Source organism: Oncorhynchus masou, chromosome 31 (genome assembly GCF_036934945.1).
Source record: "Oncorhynchus masou masou isolate Uvic2021 chromosome 31, UVic_Omas_1.1, whole genome shotgun sequence".
Classification (NCBI taxonomy): domain Eukaryota; kingdom Metazoa; phylum Chordata; class Actinopteri; order Salmoniformes; family Salmonidae; genus Oncorhynchus; species Oncorhynchus masou.
Window position 1 is genome coordinate 90,731,187 of NC_088242.1, and position 14,912 is coordinate 90,746,098.

Genomic DNA, 14,912 nt, shown 5'->3' on the forward strand with positions numbered 1-14,912 from the left:
AGTGATCTTGTGATAATTGTTTGTGTTTCTGCCGGTCAGAGGGAGCAGGCGCTTTGCGCCACACAAATGGGGAGAAGAACTGTGACTTGTTTTGCTCTCAATAAAATGGCGTCCTTGAAAGGAGTGATTATTGGGGTAGCGGTAAATGTGAAAGTGGGCCAACTAAATGGGAAGATTTCCGGTGTTTGTGATGCTCATTGTTTGGTGCGACGCAGACAGGGTGGCATGAGTGGTGAAACAGAACTGTTCTTTTGAGTTTTGATGTTGAGTCTGCCAGAGAAATTGATTTTAGGATATTTCAGTTATCTTGTACAAGATTTTGTGCCGAATCTATTACGTTGTTACAGGTGTCAAGCTTATGGGCATGTGGCAGCAGTGTGTAGGAGGGAGGTTCCTAGGTGTGAGAAGTGTGCAGAAGGGCATGAGACAAAGGAATGTGTAATATTGGGGAAAGAAGCAATCAGAAGTGTTTCCGGAGCTGGGTCAAGGATCATGTGAGGATTTGTGTGCGTAATAGAGTGATAAGCCAACAAGTGATATATACTTCAGTAAGATTGGCTTTTTAGTGTTCATAGCAATGGTTAGAAAATAGAGGATGTGGCAACGGCAGAGAAGTATTTGGGTGTATGAAATTTGATGTCAGAAGATTTACAGGGTGTGTTGAGTGGTGGTGTCCAGTCCTTCTTGGCCGTTGACCTGAGGTAGGACTAGATATGTTTAAATAGTGGAATAGGAAAGTGGGTTATTAATGAGTGTAGGGTTAGATGGTAGGATATTTGTTTATTTTTTCCCCCATACAAAGTAAAAGGGATTTATACCCCAGTCTAGTTGATGGCGGTAATGCAACGTTTACTGTATGTCAACCGCCGTTAAACCTCATCGAAGAACAAGGGCGCAAAATACAACTTCCTGGTTTGATAAACTGTGAGTGACATCTTTCGCGATACAGGCAATTTCGTACGTTGTATTGACGACGGTCTTGTCTTGGAATGTAACATAATCGCTTTATCCATCAAGAGTGAAATACATATTCGTCTGCCACTTTCGGAAAATATCACAATTACGTGCTTTCTCTTAAACGTTATCATGGTCCATGACAAGAGTGAATAAGCTCATGGTAAGTCGAAGTAGCCTAGCAAGCTATGGTGTCCGCCTTGGCTTGGTTTCGATGTAATAGTCAGCTAGAATGCTAATGGTAGCCATATCACTTCTGTAGTTAGCTTAAATCTATCTGTACAGTAGCTAGTTATTTAATATATAAAGAAAGGAACCGTAGCCAGCTATCTGGCTAACGCTATTAGCTAGCTTCTATGTCAGTGTGCTTGTTGTTGTGTGCCTTTCTGGTCAGCATACCCCCTTAAAAAGAAAGTTGGCCTCTAGCGAGCTATCTTACGTTAGCTAGCTAACGTTACTCTTTAGCTCGATACTTTATGGTTGCTAGTAAGTTACTCGAAGCCATCATCAATGCGCATAATGGTTGTTCACATATAACGAGCTTATCAAAAACCACTAAATTGGCTAGCATACAGTTAGCTAGCCAGCCAGGTAACGTTAGCTACCTAATGTAACTAGTTGGTTGGCTACTTAACTTACTATGATGATGAAAGCTAGGTAGCTAGCTTGGTTCAGTCTAAGCTAAGCCCTATGTCTAAAGAAACTAGTTAGCGAGTTACCAGTTGACGTTCTAGTATGGTTGACCACAAATTATGAGTCAGATCCGTGTCCACTGCAGAGTGATAACGGTAGGTAGCTAACGCTTTCACGTGAGTCAGCTAGCTAGATGGCTTAAATGTTGTCGATGATTCTAACGCTTTGCTAGTTACCACGTTAGTGTTTAGTATGAGCTAGCTAACGTTAGGTAACACTTGCCAACATTGTCATGTTAGCTGTCTTTGATTTCAGGTCGTTGCTTGGTGCAGTGAGATGACTAAACAAACAACAAGAGACAGATCCATGCCATGCTTCTGTTACAGCCAAATCCGCCTGTTATGTGAATTGTCCCGATAGTTTAACCGGGCTGGTCGAGAAACCCTATCTTTGCTGCTTTATCGTAATTTCGGCTTGTCTGTCTGGTCTTTAGGGCCGATACCTGTGTGTAACATGTTGCCTAATTGTTGTTATTGTTGCAGAGGAGCCGCTGAACAAAGCTGCCAAAAAGCCTCCTTCCTTTCGAATGTAAGCTCAACGACTGACTTGTGCTTCTATTTAAAGTACTGATTTGGAGACATACTTGTAATGCTGTCTGGTGTGTGGATGGGTTGATGTGACACGATAATGATTGGAGATTGATGCAAGTTTTCCATGATGACACCGAGTGTGTGTGTATGTGTAGGGGATGAGAGAAGCACAGGTGCAGCAGCAGCGTTTACGGCTGTGGGGTCAGTGACTCTCTGTGGGCTCAGGATGGCGCAGGGAGGCCCTCCGCTAGACTATCACGTCCTGCAGGACCTCAAGCAGCGCTTCCCAGAGATCCCAGAGGGAGTAGTGTCCCAGTGCCTTCTGCAGGTAGGATACAGCTGCCAGACCGCTATGAGCACATACCTTACGTCCCAAATGGCACCCTATTGTGTTACTTTTGACCAGAGCCATATAGGCCCTGGTCAAAAGTAGTGTACTGCATAGGGAATTACATGCAGACCACTCTGCAAAATACATTTTATTCAATAATTTCATCTAAACTGCGTAGTCAGGCACTAAAGTCCCGCCTCTCCCATCTCCTCATTGGTTTTTAAGAGCATTTACCCACGTGGGTGATTGAAAGATGAACTGAGGTCCACACTCCAGTCCAGTTGGTGGTGGTAATGCTCCTTAAATTTGGTTGCCAACTTAGTCAGAAGAAGAAGACTACTGATGGAGGAGAGATTACTATTTTATTTAAAAAATATATTATTTAACCAGGCAAGTCAGTTAAGAACACATTTTTATTTACAATGATGGCCTAGGAACAGTTGGTTAACTGCCTTGTTCAGGGGCAAAACAACATATTTTTACCTTGTCAGATCGGGGATTTGATCTTGCAACCTTTCGGTTACTGGTCCTCCAACCACTAGGATAACTGTCGCCCCTACTAGAAATTATTAGTTTACCCTTCTATCTTTTATCTGTGGATTAAATTTATGACTAGAGAACACACTATTTTGTGTGCCATGAAATGGGTAAAAATTCTACAAAGATCCAAGGAAAAATGGACCGTGTGCATTTAACAACCCAATGTTTATATCCTAGAACAAATTAGATAGCAACAGCATGTTTGTGAATGTTTCATGTGTTTCGACCTGTCCCCAAATTAATATAAACTCAGCAAAAAAAGAAACGTCCTCTCAATGTTTATTTTCAGCAAACTCAACATGTGTAAATATTTGTATGAACATAGCAAGATTGAACAACACAAACATAGACATAAACTGAACAAGTTCCACAGACATGTGACTAACAGAAATGGAATAATGTATCCTTGAACAAAGGGGGATCAAAATTAACAGTCCAGTTTCTGTTGTGGCCACCAGCTGCATTAAGTACTGCAGTACATCTGCTCCTCATGGACTGCACCAGATTTGCCAATTCTTGCTGGAGATGTTACCCCACTCTTACACCAAGGCACTTGCAAGTTCCTGGACATTTCTGGGGGGAATGGCTCTAGCCCTCACCCTCCGATCCAACAGGTCCCAGACGTGCTCAATGGGATTAAGATCCGGGCTCTTTACTGGCCATGGCAGAACACTGACATCCCTGTCTTGCAGTGAATCATGCACAGAACGAGCAGTATTGCTGGTGGCATTGTCATGCTGGAGGGTCATGTCAGTATGAGCCTGCAGGAAGGTTACCACATGATGGAGGAGGATGTCTTCCCTGTAACGCACAGTGTTGAGATTGCCTGCAATGACAAGTTCAGTCCAAAGATGCTGTGACACACCGCCCCAGCCCATGAGGGACCCTCCACCTCCAAATCGATCCCGCTCCAGAGTACAGGCCTTGGTGTAACGCTCATTCCTTCGATGATGAACGCGAATCCGACCATCACCCCTGGTGAGACAAAACCACGACTCGTCAGTGAAGAGCAATTTTTGCCTGTCCTGTCTTGTTCAGCAACTGTGGGTTTGTGCCTATAGGCGATGTTGTTGCTGGTGATGTCTGGTGAGGACCTGCCTTACAGCAGGCCTACAAGCCCTCAGTCCAGCCTCTCTCAGCCTATTGCGGACAGTCTGAGCACTGATGGAGGGATTGTACGTTCCTGGTGTAACTCAGGCAGTTGTTGTTGCCATCCTGTACCTGTCCCGCAGTTGTGATGTTCAGATGTACCAATCCTGTGTAGGTGTTGTTACACGTGGTCTGCCACTGCGAGGACGATCAGATGTCCGTCCTGTCTCCCTGTAGCGATGTCTTCGGTGTCTCACAGTACGGACATTGCAATTTATAATTTTTTAGTTTTTCAGTCTGTAGAAAGGCCTCTTTTTAGTGTCCTAAGTTTTCATAACTCTGACCTTAATTGCCTACCGTCTGTAAGCTGTTACACGGAACCCAAACTGGCTGCGCGCGTGCTCCATCATGCATACATTTATTTTGTCTCCCCACACCAAATGCAATCACGACACAGGTTAAAATATCAAAACAAACTCGGAAACAATTACATTAATTCGGGGACAAGTCGAAAAGCATTAAACCTTTATGGCAATTTAGCTAGCTAGCCTGCACTTGCTAGTTAATTTGTCCTATTTAGCTAGCTTGCTGTTGCTAGCTAATTTTTCCTGGGATATAAACATTAAGTTATTTTACCTGAAATGCACAAGGTCCTCTACTCCGACAATTAATCCACAAACAGTTAACCAAATAGTTTCTAGTTATCTCTCCTCCTAGGTTTTTTCTTCTCTTGACTTTATATTGCGATTGGCAACTTTCATAAATTAGGTGCATTACCGCCGCAACCTTGTTCGTCTTTCAGTCACCCACGAGGGTATAACCAATGAGGAGATGGCACGTGGGTACCTGCTTCTATAAACCAATGAGGCGATGGGAGAGGCAGGACTTGCAGCGGGGTCTGCGTCAGAAATAGAACTTCTATTTCAGCCCTTTTAGCCCTCAGCCTGTTAGTGTCTTAACGACCGTTCCACGGGTGCATGTTCATTAATTGTTTATGGTTCATTGAACAAGCATGGGAAACAGTGTTTAAACACTTTACAATGAACATCTGTGAAGTTATTTGGATTTTTACAAATTTTCTTTGAAAGAAAGGGTCCTGAAAAGGGACATTTCTTTTTTTTGCTGTGTTTAGTTGGCTCACGCGTGCTCAGTCTACACAACATGTTAAGGTGCCATTTTGGAAGCATAGATACACTCATTTTCTTGTTGAAATTCCTGTATGCTGTTGCACATGAAGTTGAATATTGACAGCTGTTTGTGGGGTTTGATCAATGATTTAGTCGGGGTTAGTGACCCTCTGTTTTATACAGTTAATAGACAGAGAGCAGTGACCGCTATAGAATTCCAGTCTGGCCTCCATCACTGAGCTTGCTGTTTTCCTGTCTGCTGTTTCCTCTCTTCCAGAACAACAACAACCTGGATATATGCTGCCGCCTACTGGCTCAGGAGAGTAACAGATACCTCTATGGGGAGTTCCACAGTCCGGAGGAGGTTCGCCTGAGCCGGAACCACATGCTGCACATCCAGTTGGGCTACCCCCCCCCGGAGGCGGGCAAGTCCAACGGGGGTGGGCGCTCCCTGGTGCACAGCTCCAGCGACGGTCACATCGAGCTTCCGCGGGCCGGCTTCCAGGAACCCCTCTCGGCCCCCGCCACCATGGCACCCTCGCCGGGTTACAACCCCTTCTTCATGAAGGAGCACGGGGGGCGCTCAGCCAGCACCCCCACCCCTCCTCCCATGCAGGGCATGTCCCCTACCTACTCCCCCGTTCCCCGCTACACCATGAACCCCATCACGGTCACCCTCTCCCAGAACCTTCCCAATGCCCCCCAGGCCCTGCATATCCCCGTCGGTCACTATGGCAACAGTGGCGGCAATGCCCTCTACCTCCGTCCCTCCCCCTCCCAGAGCCCCCAACCCTCTCCTTGGCCTTCGCCCGGGCAGCCTGTGTATCAGCCCTCGCCCTACGCCACTCCCACCTACCAGTCCCCCTATAGCTCACCCCAGCACCAACCCCACCAAGTGCAACCCCAACAGCAGGTACAGCACCAAGTCCAACACCAGCACCAGCCCCACCCCCAGCACCAGCAGACCCATGTCTTCCTGCCAATCAGCCCTCCCACCCTGGCCAGCATGCCCTACCACCAGCACCACCAACAGCAGCAGCCCATCTACCGGCCCTACCTGCCCAAGAGCTCCCTGAAGAACCAGATCGAGATCACCTTGGAGGGCACACGGCCCCGCAGCAACTCCCCCGTCCACTGTCCCCCGGGCCAGACGCTCTACATGGCCACAAGCCCCTCACCCAGCTCACCCCAGCGAGGCCTTGGTGGCGGGGGCCCCGTCGCATTCCACCCTGGGGTCTACCTGCACCAGGGCCCCACGCGGCCCAGACCTGCCTCCTCGCCCCAGCCGGGCAGCCAGGCGGGCTACACCTTTAAGATCAAAGTGTCCCCAGGCCAGGCCCAGCAGAGGCCCCCCTCAGGCTCCCCTCCCGTGTCCTCCCCTCCTGAGTCTCTGCTCAACATGGTGGACCAGGGGGAGCACCATGCGCTGGCCCCGGCGCCTATCCTGCCCATCTCGGCTCTGCCCGGTAACATCGCCAGCCACATTGCCAACCACATGCCCCGTCGGTCCAGCTCAGGCTCCGATGACTACGCTTACACCCAGGGTAGGCATGGCTTATGGATGGATAAGAGTGTGTGCGTGCGCATTTGTGTGTTTACCAGTGCGCTTATTTGCTGTTTATACAATGGGTGGGTCTAATCCTAAATGTTTATTGGTTAAAACCACATTCCCAGCCAGTGTCTATTCCACAAGTTATCACCGGCTAAATCTATGACGTTAAAATGCCTGTTTACTCTGTTTCATCTGACTGTGCATTCCACTGTCTCATCAGCCCAGCCAGGCAATTTATAAACTTGATCTCCTCCATAAAAAGCATCTAGACATGATCTCCCATTTCTTTTAGACTAACATTGTTTCATTATTCAAATTCGATCTCCAGCTGTCCCATAATTATGAACGTGTTGGGAGTCGGGATGAGACAGACAGGTAGGCAGCTTTTCTCAGCGGGGGGAAATCATGAGTCGGCATAATTTTTATGGATAGTTCTTTGTATATATTAATAGAAAACAGGTCAAACGAAATGAAGTGCAGCTAGTTTGCAGTCTTTCCAGCTTCAGTTTGAAGTGATTGTTGTGTTAGCTGTGTTGTTGGCTAGCTCTCAAACAACAGATTCCTGATGAGAGAGCACATTTTCTATGCCAGGTGAAATTGCGTCATTAGTTCATTGTTATGGATGTGTCCAAATAAATGTCACTAGAAAACAGCTTAAACAAATGCAGCTACTGTTGTTATTCTGTCTGCACGGTTTGACATGACTGTAACTTAGCCGCAGTTGGCTGTCTAGCAAGCAAGGGATAAGAACGTTGCCAGCCAGTATGGCAATGGAACATTTAGAACTGGGTCGCATCCATAGATACAGAACAAAAAGACTGAACGACTGGTCGCTTCTCTGGCAATTGAACCGAAAGAACGAACTACCAGCCGGCATTGGTAGCAACCCTAGATTTGTGTCTGGAGTGGACTATAATCTTGTGGAAGGATGAAATGGTATGAATGAATTCATCAAAACAATTTTTTACATTAAAATATCTCAAAGCTCTCATCAAGGCAAAGGGTGGCTATTTGAAGAATCTCAAATATAAAATATATTTAGAATTATTTGACACTTTTTTTTTTTGGTTACTAAATGATTCCATATGTGTTATTTCATAGTTTTGATGCCTTCACTGTTCGACAATGTAGAACATAGTAAAAAATAAAGCAAGCTTTTGACCGGTAGTGTATATATGGGTGTGAAATTAAAGAATTGACATGCATTCGGGAAGTATTCAGACCCCTTCCCTGGGGTATTCAGATCCCCCTATTCAGACCTGCCAGCTGATAAAATTAAAATATATATTTATTGCGGGGAACTGTGGGTATCCGAACCGATACAGGACTCTAAAGTATTTACGTGGGGGTGTGTTCCTGTGTGTATGCATTTGGAGTGCTTGCTCGTTTGCGTTTGTTCATCTGTACACAGAACCATTCCTGCACATCCACCTGTGTATTCCCTCATCCCATCTGAAGCGCTGTGTTCCCTCCGCTGTTTTCCCCAGCTCTCCTGCTGCACCAGAGGGCCCGGATGGAGCGTCTACTGAAGGAGCTGCTCATGGAGAGGAAGAAAGTGGAGCAGCTGAAGGCAGATGTCAACGACATGGAGTACGACGCCCTCCAGAGACGCTTCAGACGAGTCAACAGCAGCAGCCTCATCCCCCGGGTAAGATGTGAAGGGACATAACATGGCGTGCACACACACGAACACACAGCTGTGAAGTGTAAAAGCATAAGCACACACGGTGATCACACATATGCATACATGAACACACACACCTTTTGAAGACAGTACGTAACGTGGCATATGTGTGCTCACACATATCTTTGAATGCAATGGCGCACACACACTCACTAGCTACATACATATAGTGCCTTCGGAAAGTATTCCGACCCCTTTACTTCCCCCACATTTTTTTAGGTTACAGCCTTATAGTAATGTTTTTTAAATATTTTTTTTTATTCCCTCGTCAATCTACACACAATACCCCATAATGACAAAACAAAAACCAGGTTTTTAAGACATTTTGGCTAATTTATAAACAACAAAAACTGATATCACAGCAGCCTTAGATGTTGTTGCGGACAGAAATGATTTAAAGGAACGAAAATGGTATAACTTGAGAAGTCAAGAAAGAGATGTACAGCGCATTCGGAAAGTATATATAACATTTAGAAAACAATACATTTTACATAAGTATTCAGACCCTTTACTCAGTACTTTGTTGAAGCATCTTTGGCAGCGATCACAGCCTTGAGTCTTCTTGGGTATGAAGCTACAAGCTTGGAACACCTTTATTTGGTTAGTTTCTCCCATTCTTCTCTGCAGATCCTCTCAAGCTCTGTCAGGTTGGATGGGGAGCCTTGCTGCACAGCTACAGTACCAGTCAAAACACCTACTCATTCAAGGGTTTTTCTTTATCTTTACTATTTTCTACATTGTAGAATAATATTGAAGACATCAAAACTATGAAATAACACATGGAATTATGTAGTAACCAAAAAAGTGTTATCCGAAGTAGCCACCCTTTGTCTTGATGACAGCTTTGCACACTCTTGGCATTCTCTCAACCAGCTTCATGAGGTAGTCACCTGGAATGCATTTCAATTAAAACAGGTGTGCCTTGTTAATTTGTGGAATTTCTTTCCTCCTTAATGCGTTTGAGCCAATCAGTTGTGTTGTGACAAGGTAGGCGTGGTATACAGAATATAGCCCTATTTGGTAAAAGACCAAGTCCATATTATGGCAAGAACAGGTCAAATAAGCAAATAGAAATGACAGTCCATCATTACTTTAAGACATGAAGGTCTTAAAATGAAACTGGATCTCATGAGAACCGCCACAGGAAAGGAAGACCCAGAGTTACCTCTGCTTCAGAGGATAAGTTAATTAGTTACCAGCCTCAGAAATTTCAGCCCAAATAAATTATTCGGACTTCAAGTAACAGATACATCAACTGTTCAGAGGAGACTGTGTGAATCAGGCCTTCATGGTCGAATTGCTGCTAAGAAACCACTACTAAAGGACACCAATAAGAAAAAGAGACTTGCTTGGGCCAAGAAACATGAGCAATGGAAATTAGACCGGTGGAAATCTGTCCTTTGGTGTGATGAGTCCAAATTGGAGATTTTTGGTTCCAACCGTCTTTGTGAGACACAGTGTAGGTGAACGGATGATCTCTGCATGTGTGGTTTCCACTGTGAAGCATGGAGGAGGAGGTGTGATGGTGCTTTGCTGGTGACACTGTCAGTGATTTATTTAGAATTCCAGGCACACTTAACCAGCATGGCTACCACAGCATTCTGCAGCGATACGCCATCCCATCTGATTTGCGCTTAGTGGGACTATCATTTGTTTTTCAACAGGACAATGACCCAACACACCTCCAGGCTGTAGAAGGGCTATTTGACCAAGAAGAGTGATGGAGTGCTGCGTCAGATGACCTGGCCTCCACAATCACTAGACCTTCCATATGTGTTATTTCATAGTTTTGATGTCTTCACTATTATTCTACAATGTAGAAAATAGTGTAAAAAATAAAGAAACTCTTAAATAAGTAGGTGTCAACTTTTGACCAGTACTGTACATAAACAAAATACACAAATGAGGACACACCTTCTAATTAGTGGATTTGGCTATTTCAGCCACACCTGTTGCTGACAGGTGTATAACATTGAACACAAGGCAATGCAATCTCCATAGACAAACATTGGCGGTAGAATGCCTTACTGAAGAGCTCAGTGACTTTCAACGTGGCACCGTCATAGGATGCCACCTTTCCAATAAGTCAGTTTGTCAAATTTCTCTTAACCTGCCCAAATGTATAGTGCCAACTGTAAAGTGTGGTGGAAGAGGAATAATGGCCTGGGGCTGTTTTTCATTGTTTAGGCTGGGCCCCTTAGGTCCATTGAAGGAAAACGCCACAGCCTACAATGACATACTAGATTATTCTGAGTTTACAACTTTGTGGCAACAGCTTGGAGAAGGAACACTGACTGCAAGCCAGGCCTAATCGCTCAACATTAGTGCCTGACCTCACTAATGCTCTTGTGGCTGAATGGAAGCAAGTCCCCTCAGCAATGTTCCAAAATCTAGTGGAAAGCCTTCCCAGAAGAGTGGAGGCTGTTCTAGCAGCAAAGGGGGGACCAACTCCATATTAATGCCCATGATTTTTGAATGATGTTCAACGAGCAGGTGTCCAAATACTTTTGGTCATGTGTATCTACACTGAACAAAACATTTCATGCAACATGTAAAGTGTTGGTCCCATGTTTCATGAGCTGAAATAAAAAATCCCAGAAATGTTTCATACGCACAAAAATAATATTTTTCTCAAATTTTATGCACAAATGTTTTACATTCCTGTTAGTGAGCATTTCTCCTTTTCCAGGATAACCCGTCCACTTGACAGGTGTGACATATCAAGAAGCTAATTAAACAGCATGATCATTGATACAGGGGACAATAAAATGTCCACTCTAAAATGAGGGAGTGTGCAGTTGGCATGCTGACTTCAGAAATGTCCACCAGAGCTGTTGCCAGATAACGGAATATTCATTTCTCTACCATAAGCCACCTCCCACATGGTTTTAGAGAATTTGTCAGTACGTCCAACCATAACCGCAAGTCACGTGTCTGGTGTCGTGTGGACGAGTGGTTTGCTGATGTCAGTGTTGTGAACAGAGTGCCCCATGGTGGGGTTATGGTATGGGCAGGAACAGAAGTGTAAAAATACTTTAAAGTACTACTTAAGTCGTGTTAGTACTTTTACTTTACTATTTATATTATGGACAACTGTTACTTAACTACATTCCTAAAGAAAACAATGTACATTTTACTCCATACATTGTTCCTGACATCCAAAAGTACTCTGACTGAAACGCTCTAATTCATGTACTTCCCTGGTCATCCCTACTACCTCTGATCTGGCGGACTTACTAATCACATGTTTTGCTTGTAAATTATGTCTGAATGTTGTGTGCCCCTGGCTATCCTTACATTTTTAAAATAAGTATATTTAAAACAAAATACTTTTTAGGCTTTTACTCAATTAGTATTTTACAGCGTGAGTTTCACTTTTACTTGTAATTTTCTATTAAATTATCTTTAATTTGACTCAAGTATGACAAGTGGGTACTTTTTCCACCACTGGGCAGGCATAAGCTACAGACAATGAACACAATTTGCATTTTATTGATGGCAACTTGAATGCACAGAGATATCGTGATGAGATCCTGAGGCCCATTGACGTGCCATTCATCCGCCGCCATCACCTCATGTTTCAGCATGATAATGTATGGCCCCATGTTGCAAGGATCTGTACACAATTCCTGGAAGCTGAAAATGACCCAGTTCTTCCATGGCCTGCATACTCACTGACATGTCACCCGTAGAGCATGTTTGGGATGCTCTGGATCAATGTGTACGACAGCATTTTCCAGTTCCCGCCAATATCCAGCAAGTTTGCACAGCCATTGAAATGGAGTGGGACAACATTCCACAGGCCACAATCAACAGCCTTATCAACTCTATGTGACGGAGATGTGTTGCCCTGCATGAGACAAATAATGTTCACACCAGATACTGACTGGTGTTCTGATCCACAGCTTATTTTAAAGGTATCTGTGACCAATAGATGCATATCTGTATTCCCAGTCATGAGATATACATAGATTAGGGCCTAATTTATTTATTTCAATTGACGGATTTTCTTAAATAAACTGTAACTCAGTAAAATCTTTGAAATTGTTGCATGTTGTGTTTTTATATTTTTCTTCAGCGTAAATAACCATATACTGTAAAAGTACAGGTAACAGCCAAGATAATGGAAACACTTGAGTAAATGAGTGATGTGAAGTATATTTGAAGCAAGTGCTTCCACACAGGTGTGGTTCCAGAGTTAATTTAAGCAATGAATGTCCCATCGTGCTTAGGGTCATGTATAAAAATTCTAGGATGTCCATTTATTTTAGCTACCATGACTATGCCCCCATAGGATGACAATGCCCCCATCCACAGGCCACGAGTGGTCCCTGAATGGTTTGATGAGCATGAAAACAATGTAAACCCTATGCCATGGCCGTCTTAGTCACCAGATCTCAACCCAATTGAACACTTAATGGAGATTCTGGACAGCGTTTTCCACCACCATCAACAAAACACCAAGTGATGGAAGAATGGTGTCATCTCCACCAATAGAGCTCCAGACACTTGTAGAATTTGTGTCACGGTGCATTGCAGCTGTTCTGGCTCAACGCCCTATTAAGACACTTGATGGTGTTTCCTTTATTTTGGCGGTTACCTGTATATGTGCATGCACAAACAGCTTTGATCTGATTCTTATCACATAGATAGGTATTTGTAAGTCTTTGCCGTGTTAGATTTTGTGGGAAACCTTCTGTTATCTCTATTTTTGTGTCTCATCTGTCACCCAATTCACTGGTGTTTGCCTGTTCCAGCCTGAAGAGATGACCCGATTACGCAGTCTAAACAGACAGCTTCAGATTGATATCGACTGCACCCTGAAGGAGACGGATCTGCTGCAGTCTAGAGGTGTATACACACACACACACACACACACAGGCTTTTGAAGATGCAGTGTACAGGAGCACCCATTCAGGAGTCAAACTACCAATGCTGTACTAATGGTATCATTTCCACAGGGAAGTTTGATCCGAAAGCCGAGAACAACTTTTATAAGAACATACAGACCGGTCCGGTGGTACCACCCAAGCCAGGAAGGAAAGGTGAGAACCATGATGTCCTCTATCATACCATTGTTAACATTGGTAACACTTTACTTAAAGGGGCAATCTGCAATTGATACATCAATTTTATTTTTATACTTTTCAATTAATGATATATAGCAAATTAAATTATTGAAGAATAGAACCAATATAAATGCTTCATGAGCTTAGTTCAGCTGTCGTACCCGGTCAGAACCCAACATGTAAGCTTATTTTACTCCATTGTTTGTAAACAACATAATTGTAGACAAACCCTCCATAACCTCAACGTGGTTCAAACTAATTTTGGTATTGTGAATGGTCAGTCCTTGCATCCACAGCCCTGTCTGAATTTGAGTGTGTAACATTTTCTTCAGCCCTATCCTTCAGTGTTTTACCAAAACAGTGGTGGAGTGTCCACTTATTGTTTATACAATTTGTTTTACTAAGACTACATATGCTGTGTTTGTCTGTGTGACGCTAAGACTGTTTTATATGCTGTGTTTGTCTGTGTGATGCTAAGACTCTTGTCTTTCTCCCAGAGGTGGAGCGGAAAGCCAAGCCTGTAGCTGCGGGGCCCCCTCAGAGGGACGAGGACTTTGAGGGAGCCCAGTGGAGCTGTGAAGAATGCACCTTCCTCAACCACCCTGCACTCAACCGCTGTGAACAGTGTGAGATGCCGCGCTACACCTGAACCTTGCCCAGCCCACTCCAGCCCTATCCCGGATAGTAGTCACCCACCCTTACTTCCTCCATCCCTGTAAACTCCTCCTCCAATTGGTCCCTGCCCATGGCTTTGTGTGATAACCCCCCCCCCTGCACTTTGACCCTTGCTTCCATTGGAGGAAAGCATTTTTACAGGAGAGGATAGCGGGAGACTGTTCTCATGGCAACCTAAAAAGGAGGGACTAGCTGTCAGTGGGTGTGGCTACAACTACTGGAGCGTTGTTTTTAAATTACGCAGGAAGAGGAGGCGTGGTTTACAGAGTGAACATTCCGTTGCAGAATGAATGACTGCCCTGTTTACACGACTGAGCCCATTCCCAAACCCCGTGGACGAACGCAGGCGCTTCTTACAGTGGGACATTCCTCTACAAATGGCCAGGGCTGCACTCTGACAGTGGGACAATGCAATGGCTAAAAGAAAGGGTCTGGTGAACTCATCCTAATGTAGATTATACACTGTATCAGCTCTGTACCAAGAGCTCCTCCTTTCATCAAATGAACACTAAAGAGACTTGCATATGAATATAGTCCTGGTACTTGTATGCATATTATGCCCACACTGTATTCCGTGTTAAAAAGATGTCCATTTTCCTGTGCAAATGCCTCAAGTTGCTGTACTTAATAAAGGAGCTGATTCTATGTGACTGTTGCTTTACACCTGG

At 44.4% G+C, this 14,912-nt stretch overlaps 1 protein-coding gene across 3 annotated transcripts; it reads left to right on the top strand.

The window, feature by feature from the left end:
* The first annotated feature begins 486 nt into the window (after window positions 1-486).
* On the top strand, window positions 487-14,894 carry LOC135524739 (TGF-beta-activated kinase 1 and MAP3K7-binding protein 3-like). 3 transcript variants are annotated; one of them, XM_064952526.1, is made up of 8 exons: window positions 487-701; window positions 2,130-2,175; window positions 2,333-2,505; window positions 5,542-6,808; window positions 8,304-8,464; window positions 13,258-13,351; window positions 13,462-13,545; window positions 14,067-14,894. In XM_064952526.1, the coding sequence occupies exons 3-8, from the start codon at window positions 2,404-2,406 to the stop codon at window positions 14,216-14,218; spliced, it is 1,860 nt and encodes a 619-aa protein (XP_064808598.1). In that variant the 5' UTR covers window positions 487-701; window positions 2,130-2,175; window positions 2,333-2,403; the 3' UTR covers window positions 14,219-14,894. The 3 variants fall into 3 exon arrangements, with proteins under 3 accessions (XP_064808598.1, XP_064808597.1, XP_064808599.1); XM_064952525.1 differs by lacking the exon at window positions 487-701 and adding an exon at window positions 739-1,117; XM_064952527.1 differs by lacking the exons at window positions 487-701; window positions 2,130-2,175 and adding an exon at window positions 739-1,117.
* The last annotated feature ends 18 nt before the right edge of the window (window positions 14,895-14,912 follow it).

What these genes read in the sequence shown, in the direction of transcription:
- LOC135524739 (XM_064952526.1), top strand. Translation starts at nt 2,404, where the DNA reads ATGGCGCAGGGAGGCCCTCCGCTAGACTATCACGTCCTGCAGGACCTC. An exon ending in TGTCCCAGTGCCTTCTGCAG is followed by an intron (nt 2,506 to 5,541) that starts GTAGGATACAGC and finishes CCTCTCTTCCAG; the next exon opens with AACAACAACAACCTGGATAT. An exon ending in ACCCAAGCCAGGAAGGAAAG is followed by an intron (nt 13,546 to 14,066) that starts GTGAGAACCATG and finishes TCTTTCTCCCAG; the next exon opens with AGGTGGAGCGGAAAGCCAAG.